Raw genomic sequence first — 27,297 nt, forward strand, 5'->3', positions numbered from 1 at the left:
ATGATCCCTCTGGTTATAATGACACTAGTGGCGGAAAGTGTGAATCAGGGAAAGTAAACAGAGAACCAGTCCATCAAATTCAAGGTGATTTAGAGGAAACAAATAATTCATGGAGAACAAGTAGAATACAAGAGAGTGCAGGATAACAGACAGTGAGGGTCTAATTCACAGAAGTGATTTCTAATGGCAAAACCCCATTGAAAAACCTTCTGTGAATTAGGCCCTGAGTCTGTTACAGACCTTGGTAGAGACATACTAAAAAGAAGAAAATGAAAACAGACGGATCTAAGCAATATGGAAGGAATGATTTGGTGGGGATGAGGGTAAGTGTTAGAAAGAGAGAGGGGATGCAACACCAGAAGGTGGCTTGAATAGCTGTATTACAACAGCAGTTATGACATGGTTCCTAGGACACCTGGTTGGGGGAACCACTGCCCTAACTGGTCATAGTAGATGAGTCTGGGCCTGTTTGCATCCACATTTGAAGTGAAACATTCAGACATTACTTGATTAATTAGGCTTGAATTATATATGAACACGTTGTATCAATGATGTACATATTCCATTTTATTTGCAAACAGAGCTAGCAAACACTGCAAATACCCCTTGCAATAGTTAATATGAACATGTTCATACTTGCTACAACATACTCTCATAATAAAGCTAATTTACAGAAAAAAGTGCACATTTTAGACTTAAAGTACTGTTCCTCTCACTGCCAGCTGATATTATGTTCTCAAAATTGAACATAGGACTGACATTATAACTTATCTAATATTCCTTTGATTGTGGGACGTTTCTGTCTGCAAATGTGTATATTGTGTATACTGATTTGGAAAGAAATCAAATGAAAACAGCAGGACTGAGATGACTGAAAATTGATAATGAATTATATTATAACTGCAAACAATTCATTTTCAGTAGCACTTTGTACAAGGGTGCATAAAACCTATGCCCTCCAAAACATACACACCCAATACCACTTATCTCATTCAAGGTTTTGTTTTAGTTTTATGAGTAAGTGAATATTAGCACTGAACATTGCATGCAAAAGTTTTTGTTGGGTTGTTTCGAATATACAGTTATTGAAGCAATACCTGTCTCAGTGCCATTTATGCAATCTCAATGTTCTGGTCAGTGCCAGTAATAATTACCTTGTCCATTACACTTTGCTGTTAAATAAACTAAAACCTATGAAGGAACACTTTCAAGTGGATTGCCAACTACAATCTGCTCATGACAATACATTAGGGGAAATGAATGGTGAGCCACTGTAGAATGCCTGCAATCGATTGGACTCTTGTATTTATTCATATATATTTGTTTTTAGTTAGATTCATTTAGCATTTTCACCAAAGCGTATTAGAACATTTACAAAAAATCCAGTTCAACATTATGCAAAATAACAAGGAATAAATAAAGCAAATAACAGACTAAGGGATAATTAAGAGGAGAGAACAGAAAGAAGGTGGGCTTTAAGTTGAGTGTGAAACAGATGAAGGGACAGAGATGCACAAAGCGATAGTGGGAGAAAGTTAGAATGTGCTGGAGTTAGAAGTGAGAAGGAACAAACACCGGATAAATGACAGGGTGTTTTAGGAACAGTCAGGAGAAATAGAGATGAGAGAATAAGAGGTAGTGTAAAATAAGACAAAGAGGAGAGATAAAGCAGAGTGAGGACATGGATGCATTGTCATGCTATAGAAAAACAATGGAAACAAATATGATAATTGAAGGGTAAGAAAAAGATGAATAGAAGAGAAAGGGTAATAGAGGAGAGAGAGAACAATAACACGAGAAATGATACACCAATCAAAGGGTGATGCGTTCAGAAGCAGGAAGGCTGAGAAGAAGTGCAGAGTAATAATCAACACAAGAAAAGGTAAGTGAAATTATGAGAATTTTTGGTGGCCCAAAATGATAAGAAAGAAAAGTACAACACATGTTAAAAAGGGAACAACTGAAAGTGTTAGCAGTACTTGAGATGCATGAAGAAAATGTAAGAGAGGGCCAAAGGTCACTGCAAGAAAAAAGCCAAGGAAGAGAAGGAGATGAAGGAAGGGTGGAAAGGAATGAGCTGGAGGGGGTGCAGAAGTGGGGAGAGTGGTGACAGGGAAGAATATAATCTCAGTCTTTGTAGGATTGAGATGAATGTCTACGAGATGTCATGCAATGTTCGATGGAGGAAAGACAGTTAGAGATGGCAGAGTGATGGGTCAGTAAATGAGGAAAAAGACAGAAAAATCTGGGAGTCATTGGTGAAGAAAATACCATGATAAGTTGAAAGACGCAATGAGACCAGCAAGAGAAATAGCGTAGCAGGATAATAGCAAATGACCAATCACAGAGCCTTGAGAACACCATAGATAAGGGGATATGATTGTGTCCATCTCAGGAAACAGAGTATGTTTGAGCAGAAAGAAAGGAACAGATCCATTGTAGAACATATCCAAATATTGCCATTGACGAGAGTGAGGAAATAAGAATTGAGTAGTCAACAGTAGAAAAGGATGCAGAAAGGCTAAGAAGGATCAGAAAAGGGGAAGGTTTAGCATGGCAGGCAGATAGGGGAGCATTAGATATAGGATCAAGAGCAGTCTCTGTAAATGGAAGGATCAAAAGTCAGATTTGGGACACGGAGAGATGCAATGCAGGTTAAGAGGAATACACTTTTAGGTAAAGCGCCTGTTCCAATAGTTTTGAAAGAAATGTAAGAAGCGTGATCATGTGAAGGTAATGAGGAACATGTGGTTCATGAGTAGGTTAGTATAAGGATAACCACTGCATGCTTATAAAAGTTAAAGAAACTGGTGGTTGTGAGGAAGATGTTGAGCAAAGAGGTTAGGTACGGAATGCATTGAGATTATATTAAAGGGATAAGGGAAGTGGAGAGCGAGTCATGAGGAGCAGCCAAATGGTGATCTCAGGTTAAAGGTATCAAAATCATCACGGTCTGAAGAGGATGATAGTGTGACAGAGAAAGATGAAGGTGATAGTTCAGTGGAAGGGGAAGATTAGGTAAAAGAGGAGAACAGTCTGCAAAAGGTGGGTGAGGAGAATGCTGGGAAAGAATATTGCTAATAATTTGAAATTAACAATGACGTTGGTGAGCGAGAGAGAGAGATGGTAAGTTCAGAGAAATAATGTTTCTTTGCTGCCAACAGTGATGCATTGTATCATACAAGGAATGAAGGGAAGAGTGTAAAGATCAGATGCAGAATTTTTAAATCATGGCGCAGCTTTACAGACCAAGACCCAGATGTATATAAGAATAGAAAAATAGAGGAAATACAAGTTGCAGGGTGTGTTACATGGGGAGATGGGACGATGGACTCATGTGTGGTGACAGGGTGAGCATAGAGGGAAGAAGCATCATGGTCAGAAGATTGTGAGTACAAAGTGTTAGGTGGGGGAGAGAGGAATGGGGAGTAGATAAGAAGGGAGAATCATTAAATGATTGTCAGTTGGGATGAGAAAATACAGATACAAGGGATGGTATAACAGTTTTAGAAGGAAGAGAGTGGGAAAATAAATCAAGACATTATATGAAAACAAATTGGAGAAGCTGTTATAGTGGTATAAGTATAAGTAGGAAAGGAAGATAAGATACGATTGAGAGAGATCCCCAAGTTATGAGATGGCAGAGAAAAAATAGAGTAAATGGAACAAATCAGAAGAGAAAGAAGAGGTGAGGTAGACGGTTAGTAGTGAGATGAAGATTACATTCTCCAATAAAAGTCAGAAGGAGGACTAAAGGGTCTAAAGAGAGCAGGCATAGTGATTATACACGGGAGAATCCAGGTCTCGGTAAGAACGAGAAGGTCAAAATTAGAACTGAAGAAAAGATGAAGAAGTGAGTGTGATGTATTACAGACAGAGACAGCACTGAGCAGTTCTATCCTAAATAAGTACGATGGTGAATAAGTGATTATTGATAGGACCTGAAGCAGCCCAACTGTCCCCTGTAACTAAAGCTGCATTAAAAGCTTAATATAGCCAAATTCATAATCTTACACTCCACAGTCAGTCCAACATGAATTCAGGAGCACCCAAGATGAGACAAGACAATTCACATGTTTTGCCTCAAAATCCTGGGTCCATTTTATACAACAAACTTATTGGAATGGGCTCCCATGGTTCTACCCCTTCCTAGGTTTTCCTAAGGGGCATGGAATATAGCATTATTTAGAAAGAGAAACTGGAGAGTGTGAGAACAGCTTCCTCTTTTTCTTAAAGCACAACATCCCTTCCTCCCATGTCTACTGCTCATACAATTTCCATATACTAGAAGGCAGTCTCACACCGACCCAGCCTTACACTCTTGGAATCTAGCCCAATATAAAGCAGATACAATAACGATATTTTAAAATGTATGACAAAGCACGGTCTAGAGGATATTTCTATATTAACATAGTATTACCCAGCCAGTGTTGGCACTCAATTGTCATACTTTCAAGGAAGAAGCTGAAATGGCCTTGTGAGGATTCAAACCTGTGATTTGCAGATCAAACACAGATCTCAGAAGTGAGTGATCAACACGCTGAGCTAGCTTATTAGACTGCCCCACACCAAAACCCCATTATGAGGCTCATTGCAACAATGCACATGGAGGCCTTTTACTCATCCATGTAGTCCCACCTACGGAAAGAAAAAAGAAACTAAAGGCATGTCCAAACAAACTAGATCCCAACTTTCTTTTCACATGCAACCTTGGTCAATTGAAGCCACATATGCCCCACATTGGTACTAGCTATTTTGCATACCATTATATTTTCTGGTTGGAATGCTGTTGTCCTGTTGTAAGCATATGTAAGCATTGGTACATTCAAAACTGCTGATCTAACTCTACCAACAATAACCAAAGGTCAATGAAAGATACACTGCTATATTGCATACTAGATCTTTGCAAAAAAGTGGCTACTGAAGCCATCAGCTAAAATAGCAATGTTAAGGGTCCCATGGAAAGCCATGAGAATCTCAGAACCGCGGAAATGAATACGACTTGCATGTCCACAATCAGATGCTATCACAGAATCTGGCAGGAACAGCAAACTAATAGTCCCTCACCCAAACATACATAGGGATACGATATTAATGAACACACCCACATTCCTCAAAGTCCTTTTCATACAGATTGACAATGGCAAATAGATGTGAGGATAGTCTAATCCGCAATGTATGTCTAATTCCATCATGAAAACAATAAGTACACGGAAGATAATGTCATCAAGTTGCTGCTCTCATATACTTGTGGTCAGCTTCTATGCACTGCAATTACTGCACCCCCATCTCAGCGGAATTTAGATAGAGCATTCCAAAAACAATACACAACTATTTGTCATTGCACTAAAATCTGGAATCCTCACAAATGTCAAAAACTGAAGGACATGAATTCATAACAAGTCATTCTTTGGCCATCCATATTACAAAAGAATCAGGTAACCATACTGTCATCCGTTATGTAAGATAACGTTATTCATGGATTGTAGTGATAACTGTTTCCTCCTTTGCAATTAAAATACTGTGGGATGGAGCTGGTTGGGACCGGGTCTATGCCAGTCCTCTATGTCAGTCCCTTTAAAAGCCATCCTCTGCAAATGTAAGGGTGAAAACCTCTCAGTCTCTCATAGTAAATATGCAACTTGGATCACAGAGGATTTCACAAAGCAATATTGAGGGTACATATTTGAAAGAGCATGCAATGTTTCCTGTAGTTATAGAACCCAGTGCACTATTGCTGAATTCTTCATGTGGTGGTGTTACTGCTCCAGGATTTGCAAACACATGGGTCTGTAGGCCAGAGTGTGATTCAACAACTTAAACACACATTAACATTTTCTATAGCTCAGTCTCTGTTCGTTTGCAGAACTTGTTTAACAGTCCAGCAGGAATACATTGTGATACTTGGCCCAATAACTGAATCCATATAGTCCTGAGCATCCTGCTACAAGGGCAAAATATATGCACCTATCCATAGTGGCAGCATTAGTCTTCCCACGCAGAAGTGATTAGTCCTCCTAATCTGTATATCTGTTTGTCATTTCTGTTAAGTAATGGCAAAAATGGGGCAATCCTCCAAACACTTTGAATGGCCTCAATGTCGTAACAAGATGCCTCATTTTGTTCAGAAACCAAACGTTGCAGTGCTAGACCAGTAGCAAATGCACCATGTAAATGCTTTGGGTGGCCAAAGCAATATACCACGCATGACTGTTGACTCTCATCTAACTGCTTTAACTCAAGGAATTTTGAGTTTCACCAAACTAAATTCTCTGGATCAAAGGATCAATGGATGTTGGGAAAATGTATTTCAGTTTCGATGTTAATATATATGTTATAAGTGCAGTTGTATGTATGTACCCCTAAAAGCCATCTCTCCCTGCTTTGATCACTCTAACCTTTATAACTACTGGTGCTAGGACTCTCCAGGTTCCTTCTGAATGTGCGCATGTCCTTCTGCCACATCGGATTAGTAGAATCAGTTGAATTATGATTATCCTGAGATCTTATAGTGAAGTAGACACAGCTGTTCGTATATAGTAGCAAAACGGCAATGTGGACAATTGTTGTTATGTTGATGTTTTCACCATTCATTATATTTTATATGTGTTTGGTGGTGTAATTATATACTCTCAATCTTGCCTGCCACATCACACTCTAGGTAATGCCCGCTGCCTGCTGGTGCTGAGAATAAAGCAAATAATGTAAGGCATCACTGCCTGTTATGGTCTTCAACATTGCTCATGTGACCCATGGAGATGTCGTTCTTCTATCACATAATGGCTATGCTGCATTGCTTGACAATGTAAATATCTCATGCTATTGTAGTAGTATTTCAGCAGTGTTTGCCATCAAGGGGTACTATGGTATTGTGCTACAATTAAATATGGGCTATTGTTTATGATTGTTTCCTTGACAATATAGTGCTTCAGATTCTGCTCTTTGAAATCATGCCCCACCATGCCATGCCATTGCCTCCGATTGCAATCACATATGACCTGCCTGTCATCTTTTTGGGAAAACATATGCAGCAGACAGGAGTGTATCTTCTAATATTAGGAGCTGAAAAAGCAGTTGAAGTCGTAATCCAATCTCACTAAACATGTTCATCAGAACCATAGTAAACACCACCACCACCATCACATGTATGTATATGTGTGAATTTGGGTGGGAGAAATCATGCATCCCTCAGCAGGCTTAGTAGTCCGTTTTTTGGCAAAGTATCAGAAGTTTCCCTTTCTTCTTCAACCCATATTCCCAACTTTGGACGGCTCCAGGTAATAATCCTATCCTCCTTTTCAGGCCTTAGAATTGTCGTAATCTGCAAGAAATAACTCACCTGTCTCTGCTGTTGGATGTAACCTTCAGTTTCTGGTAGTAACTGACAGATCATAAGGTTTACTCGCATCTGTAATGTCTCTCTTGCTTCTTCTATAAGTGTTAACATCCATTATGTATGTTCTGCAATTGCAGACTGCTTCTTTGTGATTAGGATATCTGCTGATGTGAAGGTCACTGTGAATACCTTTGATGGCGGTGATGGCAATGAGTTGTGGAGTTAAAGTAGCAGCAGTAATTTACAACACATAAATTGTTTTCCAAAATATTATATTTAAGGAGCAGCATCATCTTGATCCTGTAGATCGCTGTTTGGATTCGCTAATTGCTTGATGTGCTTTGCACTCTGAAGTAAATTGCACTGGGAATGGAAATGTGTGGCTGGCTGACATATCCGAGGCGGGGGGCAAGCGTTGGTGTGCTGCTGCATACTCTGACCTACTATGCTCTCTCTCCACCTGTTGCCTCACCCTGGTATGGTGCAGTTTGTTGTTTTGCATTGTAGTGCAAATGTCCATGAACAGTGCATGTTAGGGGTGACTACTGGTCCTTCTATGACCACATTGATGTTTTGCTGATTTCAGTCAACCGTCTCAGGTGTGAAGGTGCTGAAATCTGAGGAAAGGGTTGGAGTGTCTAAATGTTATATAGCCAGTCATGTCCAGAGTGTTCTAACAGCTAATTGTAAAATGTGTTGCAGATTGGCGAAACAGTGTTGAATTGTATAGGGATCAATGCTTTTGCCAAGCCACAAATGCACCAAAAAATGTAGAGTTTTGCTGGAATCCGAGGTATGGAGTGGGGTATTCAAACGCCATATAGATTGAAACGGCCAGGCTGTCCTAACAGGTAACTATGTAAAATGTGGTGCAGATTGATGAAACAGTTTCAAATTGTATAGGCAACACTGCTTCGCAAAGCCACAAACCTAGAAATTCAGATTTTGCTGAAGTCTTGGAAATGGGGTGCCCAAATGTCATGTAACCAGTATTGTCCATAGGGTCCTAACAGGTAACTGTGCACAAGTTGTTGCAGATTGGTGTAATGGTGTGGAATTATATAAGGAACAACGATTTGCCACAAACCCAGCCACCCACACATTTTTGCTTTTATAAATATGGATTAATGCCTATCTCCTGGAGTGCATGGCCATTTTGTGGCACAACCATTTGCATGTTTAGACAACTGACAGAAAGTTGGTTCTTCTTCTTCTTCTTCTTCTTCTTCTTCTTCTTCTTCTTCTTCTTCTTCTTCTTCTTCTTCTTCTTCTTCTTCTTCTTCTTCTTCTTCTTCTTCTTCTTCCTCTTCATAATATTATTATTGTTATTGTAATTATTATTATTTGTTTTTTATAATGCACAACATGCCTATAGGCCTCAGTGCACTCACATAACAAAGGACACAATGAAGCAACATTATAAGGGATGCTAAAGTCAAAGATGTTGATCAAGATAGAAATATATGCCTAGTTCTTAGAGTTAAACAGAACGATTTTCATAGCTTTTTTAAAAGTGATAAGATTAGGAAGATGTTTTAGGTCCAAGTGTATGGAGTTCCAAAGATTTGGCGCATATGTGTCAAAACAAGTCCCCTCATATGTCTTTAGATTGAAGCGTGGCAGTTTTCCAAGAGCATTGGATTGAAGAAAATGTGTATTTAAAGTCTTCAGACGCCGTTGTAGATAAAAGGGTACACTACCATGAATACACGTGTATGTCAGTGAAAGTAGATTGACACAGCAATGCACTGGCAACCAGTGCAGGATCGTTCTTGCATGTGTCACATGTTCAGTCCTGACTAATCCACAGGTGGCTCTAACAACCCCGTACTGTGCTGTTTGGAGAATTTTGATGTTACCTTTCGATGTCCCGACCAGTAGGCTGTTACGATAATCGAGTTTTGAGTTTACCAATGCTGCTGTTACTGAGGCAGGTATGGTTTAATGTGTCTGATTAACTTTGTCGTATAGGCACATGCAGTTTTAGTTTGTAATATGTGCTTTGTCATGGTGAGCCCTGAATCAAATAAAAAGAAACAAGGTTTTCACCCATGTACTAACTTTTATATTACATTCTGATATGTTGAATTGTGCATACCTGTCTTCCAATTGTTTTATTCTCTGATTTGTTTGTACAATCAGTAGCTCATTCGTATTTGTATTTAAGACTAATCAATTCACAGTCATCCATTCCTGGATTAGATTGTATATTCCATTAAATCTGGCTGTATCCTCATAATCCTCAGTAAATTCCAAGACCACCTAGGCATCATTTGGCATAGTTTGTATAAGCAAAAAGGGGTCTTGTATACACACTAAATAATGTCTGGGATATACATACACCCTGGGGCACACCACATGTCAATACCTCTGGGGGTGCCTCACAGCCGTCTAAAGCCACTCTGGCTGATCGGGGACCCAAAAAAGACAACATCCAATTTACGGTGGATTCTGAGCAGTTCACCAGTTCCATTAACCTCTCAAGCAGCAATTCATGATCAATAAGATCAAATGCTGCCAGGAGGTAGAGAAGCATCAGCAATGCAATTTTGCCATCATCAACAACCTTTTAATAAGGGAGTCAACCTATTAAAAAACCATGCTAACTTTGGTGCGGACAGGAAAAAGGCATTGAAGGCATTGGCACATTTTCAAAAACATAAAAGCTGCAAAGCCCACATTTTTGCCATTCAGAAAGGAGCCAGACCAAGGAAACCGGAAATACTTCCACTAATATCTCAAACACCTTATACTTATTGCAGGACCTGAAAGAAATTATACCCATGCCTACAATATGTTTACCGCTTCAATGAGCTACGATCACTCACTCATGCCAAGTATTCATATATTCATAAAGTAATCTGTTTCTGCATTGTGAAACATAAGTACAGTTTTATTCAAATCATGATTACCGTCCTACCCAAATATTATGTCTAAATCATTAACCAGTTTAAAGTGTACATTTCTTCCTAAACATGGCTGTGAGGTTAGAGAAAGCATTGTGGGTGCTCATTCTTTCGGAAAGCATGGCTGCCCAATGTGGATTACTTAGCTCAGCTTAGGTCAGCTGTATGGATTTTCTTTTTTATGTTACCTCTTTTGACAATCAGGTGAATTTCTTCGATTTAAACAGCTAATTAAGCAAATATTGCTTGTGAAAATATTGGTGGAAAGAGCACTTTGAGCATTAATAATTTCCAGTATGTTTTCAACCCACTTTCACCTGAAACCGAAGGCAATGGCTAAAAGATACAGGGGCCATGGTTGAAGGCCATGGCTAGTGGTTTGGTAGTATTTTGATGTGTGTCATCAGCATAGATGTGTACATTAACTTTGTATCTCCTCAGAATGCCCCTAAGAAGCTGCAAATATACATTGAGAAGAAAATGGGGCATTGAGAGTCCTTGGGGAACTCCACATTTCTGAGCAACGGGGTTGAAAATGAAACCTCCCAATCTCACCTGTTGCTGCCAGTCAGTTAGGAATGAATGACACATTTAGTAGTCAATTCTGATACTAGTCCAATCTCTCTGAAGTGGTTAAGTAAGATATGGTGATCCACCATACCAAACGCCACAGAGAGATCCAACGGGCAAACAAGGATATTTTTCCCTGATCTAACACCTCAAGGAGATCATCCCACAAGTGGACATGTGATGAATGAGAGGGTGCTTGATTTTTAATGTCCATCATTTGTAATTTACCAGTTAATTTGACTGCCCTTTGATGCCCTTGGTTGACTCCTGTCTAGCACTGCAGTTACTGCCCTGCATTAAAGGAGGCAGTATGGTGAACCTTGAATTAGTCATAAAGACAGAGACATAGACTAATACAGCTCATGGACACCTACATGGGACGTTACACAGAAAGGAAGTGATGTGGATGTTACTGCATCATGTGTCATGTGATAGTCTTTGTCCATATGTGAATTATAATGCTGACATCTGTTTGTGTCCTTGGGCAGTTGACCATGCAGGGGTGGATTTGAGCTGTTGTATTTATTTTTCAGTCTTTTTTTGCCTTGTTGAGCAATATGTTGAAAGCACAACACACACACTTCCATGGCGTCTTGCTGAGACATGCTGACATGGAGGTGTGGAGTTGATTGTCCAGGGGGTATTTACCTCAGAGATGAGTTCATCAGGGATTTGGAGGAAGTCACTCGGCTCCATTCCCAGCACCCAAGCATATGGTGAGAATATATCTCACAGAAAGTCTGTGAGCCTGAATACCTGTGTGGTCAGGCTCCGAGGCTTTCAGCAAAGTCTGAGATGTTTTGTTCATTTGCTTATTTTGGCACTTTAATGATGTAGTATCCTTTATACATTATACTGTATTTGTTTTATATACTGTGGTTTACACAAATTATCTGAAATTGATTGTGGTTAAGAAAAGGTGTTTGAATGCTTCACTATAAATATTACATTTGAACAGAAAAACATAGAACAATCTGTATACTTAATATCTATTTTCTCTTTGTATTCTTGGTTTATCGTGTAGAATAAACCAGGTCTAATGCCAATGGGCCCAATTACGAGGTTGCCGGTCCAGTAACAACGGTACCGGTATGCGTGCTGGTACCATTGTTACCGGACCGGCACACTCGAGTTGTGCCGCGGTTGCCTTTCATTCCGCCAGATCTGCCCTAGCGGAATGAAAGGCGCCCGTGAGCACAGCATGCCTGTAGCACAGGCACCGTTTTGCAAAAGGCCAATTACTGGTCCATCGGGGTCGGAATACCCCGGTAATTGCCCATTCGCAGGTGCCAGACTTTCATGCCGGTATGGAGGTAGCCTTGCCGCTCTTACCGGGAAGGCTACCTCCAACCTTTTAATGAGGCCCAATGTATCCAAATGAGCATGGCAAATCCCACCTTCCATTTAAAAAACATATGTTTTAATGATAATCTGCCCTACTGCATTGCAAATTATAAATATTATTGGTTTTCTTGATAAGGAGAATGTGTATACATAACTAGAATAATTAAGTATGTTAGACCAACTCAAAATGTCAGTTTAGTAAGTTAAAATAAACTGGATAACAACATAAACAAAAATATGTTATGCTGTAATCATATGTTTTTGTCTGCTGGAGCTTGACACTGTCTGACATTTTGACACTGCACACAAGAGTCAGCTTCGGCAGTAATTCATTTCCTGACCCCAATTATCTATCGAAAGGATATAAATGTAGTGCATCGATCCTTTGAGACTGCTTTCTTGATAACACTGTCACTGTGCCAAGTCATGTAGCAGACGTTGTGTCTGTACTGCATTTTGTATAAAAAGACATGGCATAATTGATAGTGAGATGAATCCAATAGAGATCCGACTTTCTCCAACTATGATAACATTAGAGGAAATCTCATTAATTTAAAAAGTCTGCTTCATAATAGGACATTCATATAAGCATTGGGCTGATGTGAAACACAGATTCTGTATATTCAATATAATAAATATACATAATAGAAAATACAGGAAGGCAATTATGTAATGCAATCAATAAAAGAGCATTTCTTATCAGAGCTGGTTATGTTTGTTGACTGGTCTTTCAAACAGTATCAAAATTGTGACAGAATATTAAACATAGTTTTGTCAAAAATATCCGTTGGCCTTGTTATGGTAGATTAGAAGCAGCCAGGCCTGTAATGCCATCAGAGTATTCTGCTGATGCCACACACGACAAGACCAAGTTACTGTGTGTGTATGTTATATTGAGTTGCTGGGCTTGGTGTGTTATAAAATATAGAAAGATCATGATTGTGTACAGTAACAATTTACCACATACCAAGCTTACATCAAGCAGGGATTGCCATAAACGGGTTTTGACGAGAGAACTGTTCTGCACATCCTCGTAGTTATCATCTATGAAATGCTCTCTTTCTCCTCTCCTTTGCATTGTGGAACATGACCTATCTAATATGTAATACACTACAATGTTTATGAGAATTCTCTCTCTCGTTTTCTTTCTCTCTCTACTGCTCTCTCTCTCTCTCTCTCTGCCTCGCTCTCTTTCCACTGTATTTCACACTCTCTCCTCACATTGTTTTCTCTGTTTTCTCTGTTGTCCCATCCATGCTTCGCTGGGGGAACCTAACATCACCTCTCTGTCACTGACGTTTCGCTTTCTCTCTCTGTCTATCGAGAAATCTACCTCTCCTGCATTTATTTCCATGGTTTCTCTATTCCCAGGTTCTGTGTGTGTAGGTATTTGTCCATTTCTTGGGGATGTCTCTCTGGGGTTTTCCCCTGCACCCTCTGGGTGGCTGAAATATGCCACCTTTTCTGGTCTGTGTCTGTGGGGTACAACTATATGTCCCAACAACTATTTTACATCTGCCTCTGGTGTCTCCCCATCTCTACTGTCTTTTTGGCAGGAAACCTGTTATATTCAGATGAATTATATATATGCATTTATCAGATTACTCTCTATTTACTATGTGAACTAGTTGCAGCCCTTCTCAATCACGGACATAATAATGTACCGGACCTTTAATATCCATCTAGTTATGTTTTTTTTCTCAGTCTCTGTCTGTGTTCTAGGCCTTATTACACTACCTCTTTGTAAACTGATTTAATTTCAGTCAGGCAAGAACCATGTACTGAATATACACCCTAAAATGGGGCTGCATCAGTCACTGTTACTGTTTTGTGTGTGTGTAAAATGTTCCATACATAAACTTGCAATCCTTTTGAGAAAATCATGGCAAGTCAGCCATTCAGGGTAGAGGAAGTCTGGTTTAATTTTCTGGCAGATGCTTGGAATTCATGTGGCCTGTAGGTTAAGCTGCCTTTGGTGCCCCTGTTATGTCCACAAATTGTCGCCATACTTATCTCGCGTGTACACTTGTTTCTCTGACAGTGTTCTATGGATCCATGTGCTGACCCTTCTCCACAAATTCACTTTCCAAGAGCCTAAAGACAGCTCATGCAGCTTTCCTCCCCACCTGAAGTTCCACTTTATTGCTGCTTAGCTGTCCCTGGTTGAGACTTTATATATCCCAATCCCCACTTCAGCAGACCTCTCTTGCCACTTCTGCCCCTTCTATCATCTCATATTTTACTCCCTCATCTCGCTGGACTCAGAATGACTTCTCTGTTCATATTGGACCCACGCTGTGCCTCAATCAGTGCACACAGGGTGCCATAGCAAAATATGCTTTAGGGAAGCCACTATCACCTAGATTCTCCTTCCAACTGTTTTCTTTGGATGACAAATGCACCTAGATTGTTGATAAAAGATCTAACACCTTTGATTAGGAGCACTGATGTCCTTAAGAGACCAGATCAGGCTCCTGGGGACATCATGACCTGCATTACTCCTGAACTTGGTTGCTAATGCTTGAGGTCTTGCAAATCCATATGCATCTGTGTTGATGAATTACTGTTTATGTCTTCCGATATCCCATCAATAGGCTAGGAAAAGCTAGGTCTCCTTATGATTGCCGGTGACATTGTCTTCCTATTGCACAGCCTAATGACTTAAGTAAGCTAAAGGAGCATGTTCTTAGTTTCTGTAATCAAAATGGACTGATAATTAACTGTAATAGAACAAAGGTCATATGGTGTGTTAACAATTTAAGATCTCATGCTTAATTAATTTTAACAGTGTAAGGAACCACTATCAAGAAGGTTTCTTTCTTCGACTATCTAGTCATCAGGTTAACCTGACATGAGAAAATGAGTAACGTAATTGACAAAGCCAACTTGACCCTGGGGAAATAAAGCAAAGCAACCTAGGTATTTCAAAATCCTTTGGAAGCCATATTCTCAACCCAGCATTGGAAGTTTGCAGAGAACGGCCCTTTGCTGCTCCCCTTTATGCAGAAGAAATGTGGGGCCATCACAAAATAGCCATACTGCTACGACGGTAAACATACTCCTTAAAAAGCTGCTTGTTCGTCCTTTGAGTACATCAAATGCCCCTCTGCATCTTGAATTTGCTTTAACCTAGATTGTAGCGGTACCATTGTTTCCGGACCGGCAAACATATAATGAGGCCCACTGTGGACCTGATTCAAAAAGTATTTTAAATGAGATTGCCCCACTGAATAACACTTTGTGAATCAGGCCCTTTGCCTGTGAAAACAGTGCTTGCACATGTGATACATTAACATGTTTCCACCCACCATGGTTGTGGTTTCTCCCCATTTCTTTATTTCCATAGTGCCTCCTAGGGTTGGAGAAGAAAGAAGGAAAACCTTGTGAAGTACACCTTGGTTTCAGTAAGAAGCTGAACACATTTGGAGTGCACACATATACATTATAAGAGGAGTAACAATATTTTAACTACACAAGTAATTCAAAAATAGGCACAGCCAGTACATGGAATGAGACATACGAAAACTTCCATAACTACATATGTGTACAGTTTTATAGATAGAATACATTGTGAAAATAAAAGGAAAGAACTATGGGGTGTAGACATCCTTACATATATAAGACTATAGAAAACACTATAGAAAACATCTACATTCTGGGCACAGTATATATAATTGCATGTAGTTCAGCTAATGAAGAAGCATTTCTAAATAATAATGGCAACTGCAAACATAAGTGAACGCTGAGCTCATACAACTGCTAGAGATGGATATTTTTGAAAGCATGGTTCTGACTGCTTACCCCGAGTTATTTTTGAATTTGATGCAGTCACACAAGGTAAAGGCAATATACATATCTCTTACCAACTGTAATAATGGAAAAGGTTCAAAACAGAATTGTGTCTTCATGAACGCATGCCTTTTGAAAGCAAGAATGTAAAAAACAGTTTGATAAATTGATAGAAACGGTATACTGATATTATGTTGGCATTTGTCATTGCAGAACGTGAATATGCAGAGAGGTGTCCTAAGAAGGTTTATGATTTTTAATCATAATAATGTTGCCTCAAAAAAGTATAATTGGAAAAATATGGGATGCAATATAGTCCTTCTATTAAATAGTACACAAAGCTGTGCTTAGTTTACAACACATTTCCCTATCTGTGTTTAAGGTCTGTAGATAGATAACCTTTACACATTTCATCTAACAGCAGGATAGGGAACACAAAGCATAGAATGCCAAGCTTGAATATCTATAGACACCGTTTGTTAGTATGATTATATGAAAAGCAATACATTCACAAAGCAACGATGGAACAAATTGTACGTATTACAATAAATAACAACAATGGTAAGTCATATGCATTTAGGACATGTTGGTGAATGCACACAAGCATTCTAAATTAGACATATGCAATAGTCAGTTTGAAATGCCTGTTACATGACTAAACATTGTGCATGGCAGGAATGTGGCGTGAGACAATGAAAGATGTATTGCACATCACATTCTTGGTTTATGTTCAGTTGTGAAATAATTACAAACAAAGATGACATAAGTGTTCTGGAATGTGAAACATACATACTAATATATTTGAACAGAGAGAATGCACGCCAGCAGTTTCTGCATGGTTTAATCTGTAAGAGGGTGGAGCTCAGGCAAAAATAAGAGATCGCATTGAATGTTCACCAGAGGCTTATCAGTTGTGGTACATGATAGTACTGCTTCTTTAGCCATGAACTTCAAAACTGTGAACCTTACTCTTGTAAATACTCCAATTAACCCAGTAAGTGAATTCCATATGTGTTCACATGGATGCTTGCCTTACCAAACTGTTTGAATGATCAGGACTACAAACCAAGAAGTGCAATATGACAAAGTACAAGTAGAACTAATGGACTAAATGAAAAATGTATGCAACATGTGCAATGGAATCTAATTCCAGATCAAAAGAAACCCAATAAATGCACTACGATATGCTAAGTGCACGGAACAGGCAGCAGACTCTTCTTAGTATCTGATGTAGTATTAACGCAAATGAGAGTAGAATGTGTAATGTATCTAATATAACAACAACTGATCTTGTCCATGTTTTCTACAATGGACAATAAAGCTATACTAATGCAAACTGACTTGATCATGGAAGTCGTGGTGCTGATAATGCCCTCATACATAAAATTCGATGTTGGAATGTGGCAGGCATTTCCCACCACATTGACGACCCGGTATGGTGACAATTTATCAAACAGCACCAGGTGATCTTTTTTTTTAAGAAACATGGTCACTGGAGTTCACTGTTTCAAGGGTTTAAAACGTTTAGCATCCCAGCTGTCAGGGGCCAATAAGGGACACAACAGGGTATGCTACAATTCAGGCTGTATTTCAAACTAGACTGGGATGTAATTGGCCTGCGTACAAATTAGCCCGACCTTCAAATGTTGCACATCACAATGAACTTGGCAATAACGTTTTTTTGTAATCTGTACAAGAGGCACCGGGCCACCAAGGATTGTCAACACTCTACAACATTCAAAGCTTGGAAAAACCCAATAACTTTCCCACAGTAGCAAGTAGCTATATATTAGTGGGAGGGGAATTGAACCTCCATATTGAACCTTTAAAAGAGACAACTTGTCTGTGGGACGATCAAGATCAGGCATGGAATATTCCTCACCTAATTGCCAATGCTCCCAATAGAACCCACCCATTAGCAATAGAATAATTTTGGATTCTACAAACACTCAACTTGAGGGCATGTAATGGCAGTTTTCCTAATGACCAGTCGGCCAAACTAACATCGGAGAAACACAGGTTCGATCCCCGGGTCCGCGCTTAGAAACCTCTGGGTATTAAGCATGTTATAAATTATAATGGTGGTTGTGGGTCTTCCCTAATTGATTATATCATGACTTCTGGTAACAACTGGGATCAGGCTCAGGAATTTGAGAATCAAGCCAGCCAGGCAATAAAGTGATCACTACCCACTTACTATTACCATTTTGTCATCATCCATGGCCAAAGAGGTGGCCTATTCCCTTGTGGAAAGCAAGCCATCTCTCTGTCTGGTAATGCATGCAAATCAATAAAGTGATAAAGAATAGTAGAACATGAGGATAAACCCTTGTTATACAGTGCAATCTTGGGAAATTGTAACACCATTTGTAACAGCGTGGCCTCAGACTTGGATATAGTCGCAGAGTTGGAGTTACTGTGAATAAATGTAAGGCTCCATGTCTCCTTGCCCATAGCGGCTGTAAGAACGAAAATCTTACAAATAACTGACTGGTATGATGATGCATGCACCAATGCTCAAAAGATATTAGTGAGTTGCGTGAGATTGAATCTGTGGGTGTATAAACCTGAGCTTTGCTCCCTTCGTCGGGAGTACAACTACATAGTTGCTCTGAAGAAAAGAGACTTTGTGGCCAAACATTGGAGTACTCTGACAAAAGCATTAAATGAACAAGACTATAACGCATTTTGGAAACTGGTTAGCAAAAAGGAATTGAATGCGGACCGACAACAATATTGTATGATACTAGCTGATGTTGGTATTCCCATGTTTCTGTTTTATATAGGAGTGGGGAGGAATCAAAGTCCCAGACTAATGAGCATCTTGTAATAATGAACATACTATCTATCATTGATGCAGACAGAACAGAAAAGTGGATGACACTACTATGCGGATGACAGAGTCATCCTGGCAACCACTACAATGGAATAAAAAAAAATCACTGAATACCTTTTTTGTTAAAATGTAAGAACCTGCAAATATAGAGAGAACAAAAATAATGGTTTTCAAGCCACACTCTCTAAAACACTGCCCATTGTTGATAAAGGTAAATTATATCAAATTAGAGCAGGTCAAACATTTTGACTGTTGAGTGTCAGATTCCAGGACTCAGTTGTATGGTCTCAGCAGTTTTTAAAAGGAGCAATTAACTTGGAGAAATGTAGTAACCAATCAATCTTCACTAGACATGGCTATGGTGCAATATCACCTGGACTAGACCTGTATAAGAAGCAAGCTCTATAGACGGACATATATGGAGCCGAACTCTGGGGATATGCCAAAAGCAGGAAACTAGCTTTTGTAGAACATATGTTTGTGCTTCTGCCAACCAGTGCACCTTCTGCACTGCTACAAATGGAATTCAATATTGCCCTGATAGGTAACCGAATTGAGTACAAACCAGTCGTGGGGCCTCAGTACGTGTTTGGAGGCAGCCATGCCCTTAAAAAGGACATGGCTGCCTCCAAACTTGGGTCCGGGTTCCTTGAATGAGGAATTACCAGGCCATTCCAATCTTGGAGGACCTGGTAATTCCTCATTCAATGTACCCATCACCATTCCCATTTGAGCCCCCATAGGGTTCAATGGGAATAGGGAGGGAGCTAACAACGGGCCCGTTAATAACAGGCCTGTTGTTAGCTCCCTGGTCCCCTTGCGGGACCCGCAAAGGACGCCTGGTCTGACCAGACGTCCAGAGCGGGTCCCGCAAGGGGACCTCGTAATAGGGCAGAATTGGTTTAACGGCACTGGCACCTTTACCGGTGCCGTTAAACCCATTCCGCCTGGGTCGTAATCAGGCCCTTATATTGAGAATGTCTATGGAACACAGAGGATCTTGCCTTCTATTGTGAACCCACCAAACACCTGTTTCTATTCAATGGGGCATATAGGGTTAAATGGATTTCACATTTGAAAAATACTCTGGGGAGTCTTGGAGTCTTTGATTTAAGAGAATACCCAAGAGTTGGGTAGCTAGCATGAAGGCAGTGATACAATCAACATTAAGAGAGAGGTTTGAATGTACGGCTGCACTGCTTAAATTGGACCCAAACTACTTATCTGTGCCGTTAGAGGGTGGTGGACCAAAAAACGTGTCAGCTTATGTTTGTTAATAAACCAGCAGTAAATATCAAACCGAAGTTTGAAGAATTCTTATTTCTTTGGTTGATATACTCAACTTAATTCCATAACCTACATTATTAGATATCCAGCGACAAGGTGCACATGCATTTTTTTTTTACCACGAATAAGTTCAACAATGTTTTAAATCTGAATTGTGCATGCTTTTATGTACTCTGTGATAAAAATGAAACATTTGCAGGGTATTTGTATTGTTGATTAACTTGAAGGTTTTTCTACACCGAATAAATATGTATTTGACTGACTGACCAGTGCAAACTATTTCTAATGATGGTCACATATTATGTAGGGAACACCAAGAAACATGGAGTCTGACTGAAACTAACATGAGAGGCACTAGAATGGTGCCTTGCTTCACTGAATTGTGTGTTTTTCTTTAACAACCATAAAAGATGCACCTGAAAAAACGGGAGACAGCACCAGACAACGATCATTGATTTTTCACAACCGTTGAATCAATTGTGGAATTGTATAGGACAAAAATGTGAAAGCCCAATGACAGAGACAAATTGCATTTTAACCACCCAATACATTATGCAGAATTCTACTTTCCTAAAATTATTACTGGTAAAAGTTCACCATGTTTTCAGTTAGACATATCCATATATACTCAGCAAATAACACTTGGTCAGAATATCACACAAGGGGTCTGCAAACTTTGATGCTCCAAATGTGTTGGACTACAACTCCTATTAGCCAATGCCAGTAGAGTAAATCATAAAGGATCATAGGAGTCGTAGTCAAGAATATCAGGAAAGCTACAGGTCGCAACCCCTGAAATATCATAATGAATAATAATGTGGCTTCATTTCTATTGAGAAATTAGATAAATCAATGTACATCGAAATAAAATCAACATCCAAATAAGGACACTGGGATTTTTTATTAGATTTCAAAATGCACTACATATTGCAGCTTTTGCATGTCCATATGTGTCCAGAAACCTTTCCTGCAGCACATAGATTGCATGTCCGTGTTCTTCCCTTGAGCTCTGACACGCATCTGTGAGATGATGAATTGCACATGTGCATGAGGGTTATTTATTTGCACACGTTTTTAACTCTTATAAAATGCGCAACTATGAATCCATCATGAGAAATAGCTATACTACATAGCCGATCCTTTAAAGACTACGTTCAGGTATCAAACTGACCCTTGCACCCTTCATTGTGGATGTGGTATGGTGTAACGGTCACACGTGTTCCCGAAGATGATCAGATCGAAATGCAATGTATTTAGTCCCATGAGGCCCACACAAGGAGCACATTTAAAAAGACTGGCCTCATCTCTTGACTGGGGTGCGTTCTTCTAAATGGTCAGCATCTTCCCTAAGCAGTCACACATCTCGAAGTGTTTAAAAAACCGGATGCTTTGCAGGGGGAGAGCAACTTGGTAATTTATATACATGTTAAATCTTTATAATGTCAGCTTTACAGAAATAGTAGCAGGTTCGGAGTGAACGCATGATGATGTTACATTGAACTAACGAGCACAGCAATGCAATCTTTGAAAATGTGTATGCAGTTACTATGTACTTTCAGAGCACAGAAATGTACCTATACCCTGATAAAGTCAGTATATATTAACACACTGTATAACAAATACGGATTGTCCTATCCCACACGCACTATGTCATTTTAGAATGCAGTATTTGTTCAGATGAGCACGTTATGGTGTGGGCGAAGGAATAACAGCTGAAACAATCTTTCCATGGATTTCCTGTATGTGCACCAATTTGTAAGTGATTCACTGCAGTGAACGCTGGGAACCATTGCAGAATGTTCACTCTGTGTGATTGCCCACTACATGAAGGGAATTCAAATGTGTTCACTGCAACACCGATATGCTGATGCCAGTAACGAGCTCAACAGACACTGCCTGCTTGTCAGCGTGAGCTAAAAGCAGGCACAGACCAGAGGGACCCTTTTTAAAGGCAACGACCTTGTTTTTTCATGCGATCAATTATTACTAATCCTAATCGTGTGTGAGTACTCACGCACAGGGCAGAACACACCTAATTCACTGCATGATGCATTTTTAGGCAGGACAACCTTGTCTAGTGCTGTGTTTAGCTGCCTAACACCTGATCATGCATGACACAGAGAAACATTAGAATCCCTTGGAAAAGCTAGTACTGCACAAGTGGTGGTGCTCAGATTCTTCCTGATAGATTGTGCACCTACAAGACAACAACATGGCTACATGACCTGTTATAAAGAGGTGATACATCTGGGCCAGCTACCCTAGTTAAAGTAGCCATCATTGAAGGAGCTTTTACTGCTACTATATAATATTAAAAAAAAAAAAACATTATTGAATTACATTAAGTATAAATTATGTTCCAGAGGACGCGTACATTGATCACTCTAAAACAGTAATACACAACTGAAAACCTTACTAGAAAATAAAGTAATTAACATAAATAATAACACAAGAAAATCATGTTTATGTGCAAGCACTGAACATTGATTAGACTAAATCAGACTACTGGTTGCATTGTAACTAATGATGTAGTGTTTGCAAGATATGTATTTGTATCTGACTGACACACTATTCACCCCGTGTCATTAGGATATGCATTGAAGCTTCATAAGCATTGGTAAAAGTTTAACACCACTATCCTTTGCATCTAATATATCATGCTAGAAAGGCAATGAATGGGAGAATAACAGAGTATTTGAATAATAAATTTATGAGCACATAACTTCAAATTAAAATACCGAAGATGTATGACTTCCTTGAAACTGATGAATTGTCTCCATTCTTAGAGGGTGGTTCCTCTTGGTTACTTTTATTTACGATGTGCTCATTAATACCAACATATGCTAGCAAGGGTACTTTTGATTGGTGCAACTGTGCTGTGTAAAGGAAACCACACCTTAGAAGTCAGTTGTAGATATAAGCGACCATACCGATCATGGCCACCAGATACATCTGGAATTATGCAAATAAATAATAAAATATAAAAAAATAATACTACAAAAAATGGAGGGGGGGCACCAAATACATATTCAGAACGGATAGAGACTTTTCAGTTAAATCTGTAATCTGCAAATATTTAACAAATCAAATATAAAATGTATTATCTGGATTGTGTTACATAAATGTCAACAGTAAATTGGCATAAGCCTACACACAATTCCATGTTGACAACGAGCCACAAGTAGGTATATGCTGTGCATAGATTAAACAATAATCCCATTCATGTTTTCTTTTACATCTACAGTATTCATTAAGAGGTGGTACACACAAGCTCCATTCATTTTACTGTAGCAGTCTTTTCCCCTCGGAAAGTTATGATGAATTATGACATCGCCATCCTGCATGCACTGCCAACATTACCAGTGGAGGCTCGATAAACTCATGGCAACAATGAAAGTAAGACCAGCAGATTTCTGCCCCCAGGACTGGCTTCCATTTTCCCCTTTAGTGTCTTCACAGCAACTATCTGCATTGGTGAAAGTCAGCATAGAAGACAGAAGAAGGGCACACATTTAGGCAGAAACCAAGCAAAAGAAGGAAAACGTTCCATAGAGGAGGGGTTTGGAAGGCAAGAGTGAGGAGAAGAAAAAGAGAAAAAATATACATCATTAAAAACAGTACATTATAATCACGTCTAATCATTAATTCATAAACACAACATTAAGCATTCAAATGTATTTGTTCTGCTGGTCTCCTTATTGAATCCACTGCCCTGGCATTTTCGTAAGAAAGGCGTTTATTCAAATGAATTCTGAATCTCGAATATCTGAATTATTGATATTTCACAATACGATGTTCTTCGATGGCTTGGCTGCCATTTCAGTTGAGCGCTATTGGCATTAATGTCAGCGAGGAATGCAATTGGCCATGACAAGCGCATACATGCATAATGCTATGCCTATGCCGAAATGCTGCCACACAGTTTACAACAGGGCTTGGGAACGCAATCCAATCATTTTAAGCAGTCACTGCTTCCAAGCTGAGGCACAGTGCAAATATGTTCAGTAAAACTGCACTCTCAGAAGAGAAATGCATTGGACGGATTAATTTCAAAAAACACAAAAAATCAATCACTATTCAATGGAATTCATTTGTGCCAGGTCTAGCATAAATCAGTAATAGAAAACATGTCAAATGCCACTGACATTAATTTTGATAGAAGTTGATATTTAATCACTGGTACAAATATGGATAAGGCCTTTGGTCCAGATTCATGGAATATTTGCCAGGTTCCAAGTGAATTTGCACTGCTGAAAAGTTACTTTGCACTGCCAACACAAACTCTGATCCATGGAACTGTGCAAAGTGTATTTTTGCCATGCAAAGTCATTTTGAACTGCAAAAATGACTATGTGTTGACTGCGCCCGCACTTTGCACTGCCAAAATACACTTTTCATGCTTCCATGAATCAGGGCTTGTGTCGGCAGTGCAAAGTCACTTTTCAGCAGTGCAAATTCACTTTGAACCGGGCAAATATTCCATGAATCAGGCCCTATGTGACATCAAGAAAGAAATTCAAAAATGTTCACCAACAGAAAAGATATGTGTTCTTATTTAATCTTATGCTTCTCAGTCTTACACATGCTACAATCACTGACAACCCTAATCTACTCTGCAGATCCCCATCGTTTTCTTTCACTAACAGTCTAAAACATATTTGCTCAAAGGAGACTTTATTCTAAAACACCTTAGACACAGATTGTCTGATCACCTCAAGATGTTAAGGTCCAGCACTCTGCAAAGACGCTGGCCCTAGTCCACAAAGAATGTGTTAATGGTATTTTCCCATTGAAAAGTATTTTATGAATCAGGTACACTGCATATTACAGTTAGTTCATATGTTTTGAGGCCCACTTCCAAGTCAATATATTGATTTTAGTTCTAGAACACATACCTACTGACGAATCAGCTACTATTAATGGTTCAAGCAATTGTGAGTGTGTTCAACACAAAGGTATTCACAATGTATTTAACAATTTAACAACTTGTGTGATTATAAGTGCTCTTTATTGCAATTTATATCACACTGTTCTTTGTGTGATTTGGAATTCTGAACTAGGTGTTATATTTTAGCCACCGTTATTCATAGTGGATGTAGAATAGATATTGACTAAAGGATTTTCCATTAAAATTCAAAGTGTAAGTATGCATATCTAGTGCCTTGCTATTCTATGCTTTGTACATGTAATTCAATGCATCCTACTTTAATGACTTTCTAAGTAAATCGTTTTCACACTTTGTACTGTTTAACATTGTTAATCTATCATGCTAATCCTCATACTCACCTACACCTTTTAAATGTGAAGTCCACTCTTCAAGATAATTGAATTATTTTAATAATAAGCTAGGCTCATTCCTTTGTCAATACATCTTCTGTTTCTGTTCCAATGAATTGGAATGCCCTACTTTTGCATGACATCAATGGGAAGGATGCTACCTTTCTTTGAACAATTGAAGTCGAGTCCATGGTTCTCTTGGCTAAACCCCTGAATTGTAATTTAACAGAAGATACTAAGGGACAGGAGCAGAAGTGGAGTGGATTGACAAACAATCTGCCAAATTATTGGAATTAGTTGATTTGAGTTTCCATGCAACCAAGCTGAAATCCTGTGATTCTTGACAACATTTGACCCCTGCATTCTCCTCCTGAAACTGTTAACCTAGCTGCTTTACAGAATATCAGACACCAGCGATATTACAGTGGATGATAATTGACTATCCTCCTTAACCAGGCTACCATATTCATGGGGTATGACCAAACAAATATTGAGCTTATCATGAAACATGTATACCCGAATGAGAACTACTTCATGAAATACAAAGATCTGCCAAGTTAACACTAGGCTACTTACCTCATCCAGCATACTATCCTTTCCTCAATACCAACAGGCACAATTTCAAAGCCATCTTTATTCTATCACTGTACTTCCCACATGTTTGTCTTATTTAGCACACTAGAACCTGCTCCTCCTCTGATGTTTAATATATAACCACACCATGACTTGTTCTACCATAGACACATCTCTGGTCATCTCAGGTATTGGCCTCAATATGCATGTCCTTTGATGAGTCCCAGGAGCAGGAGACCATTGTGGTGGTAGCGAGGACAGTATAAATCAGACTTTAGTTAGTCAATAACTTACAACACTTCGGCCCCACAGCATAGATAGAACACCATACTTGCTACCATTTGCTTGGAGTTGGTTGAATGGATGGGAAAACAAATTATTCAATAACTAGAATAAGAATGCATGCAGTATTGATACATGGTTCTTGAAAAGTGAGGAATTACGCCAATATTGTGTGGCCGTCCCAGTTTGGTGCAAATGAGGCACCCTAGTATTCTCTCCATTGGTAAAGCTGAAGGAAAGCGGGTTCTTTTCAGCCAGTTCATTAACATGAGCAAGTGCTATCTTTGCCCTTGAAAATGCATCTTGCATCAACATTTGTTCCCATCATAGAACATAGGCCAGATCAATTCAGCTTCCAGGAGGTGAGCATGATGCAGACCGCTTTGGAAGTAGTTTACAGTTACTATTGTTTCCACCCTACCTGCCGCCCCTCTAAAACAATACATTGTGCATAGACCCCCTGGTAATTTGTAAAGTGCTCCATATGTCCAAACATTATGAAGTAAGTTTCTCATTAAAATAACATGTGTTTATTATAATAAACACATATGTTAACGCTACCTACAATGAATACAAACTATTTCATTGGATGATCCAAGCAACACACACATAGTTCTCCAAATCATTGGTCATCTGTTGTAAAGTAGTTTAGCCTGGGTTCACGCTAATGTTTCTGAAATGGTATTACCCTGGCTTGACAGTTGTACACTTCTTTAAAACAAATGTAATAAACGATTGATGTACTAGAGGGAGATGGCTTGTAAGATTAGTGACAATGTTGAAAGGTTTGCATCCCAAGAAGTGAGATGGCTGAATTAGGTCAATAAAAGTGTGAGACTGTGTAGATGATCACAGGCATAAAGAAGGGAAAAAGAGAGATCCTAGGATGGCAAATGAAGACCCGATAGAGCAGAAAAGGACGCAGATGCAAGAGGGAATACGAGGAGATAGTAATAGCAACATAAAATGAAGTTAAGGAAGTTGCAGTGCAAATACATTATTATTAGTTACAAATAATAAAAATAACAAACATAATACTAACAATAACAAAACATAGTAATAATACGAAATAATCACTGTTTACACCATCATAACTA

At 39.1% G+C, this 27,297-nt stretch overlaps 1 protein-coding gene across 4 annotated transcripts in view; it reads right to left on the bottom strand.

The window, feature by feature from the left end:
• The window catches only part of NCAM2 (neural cell adhesion molecule 2), a 1,850,180-nt gene that overhangs the window by 207,981 nt on the left and 1,614,902 nt on the right, over window positions 1-27,297 (bottom strand). For 2 of the 4 annotated variants that reach the window (XM_069636394.1, XM_069636396.1), the window contains one exon: window positions 20,951-23,534. The exons of the other annotated variants lie outside the window; for them this stretch is intronic. In XM_069636394.1, coding sequence (XP_069492495.1) covers window positions 23,425-23,534 — 110 coding nt within the window. In that variant the 3' untranslated portion in view covers window positions 20,951-23,424. Of the gene's footprint in view, window positions 1-20,950; window positions 23,535-27,297 lie in introns of those variants that run through there. 4 annotated transcript variants of the gene reach the window in all.

The sequence above is a fragment of the Ambystoma mexicanum genome, chromosome 7p, assembly GCF_040938575.1.
Source record: "Ambystoma mexicanum isolate Mex_15411 chromosome 7p, UKY_AmexF1_1, whole genome shotgun sequence".
NCBI classification, from domain to species: Eukaryota; Metazoa; Chordata; class Amphibia; order Caudata; family Ambystomatidae; genus Ambystoma; species Ambystoma mexicanum.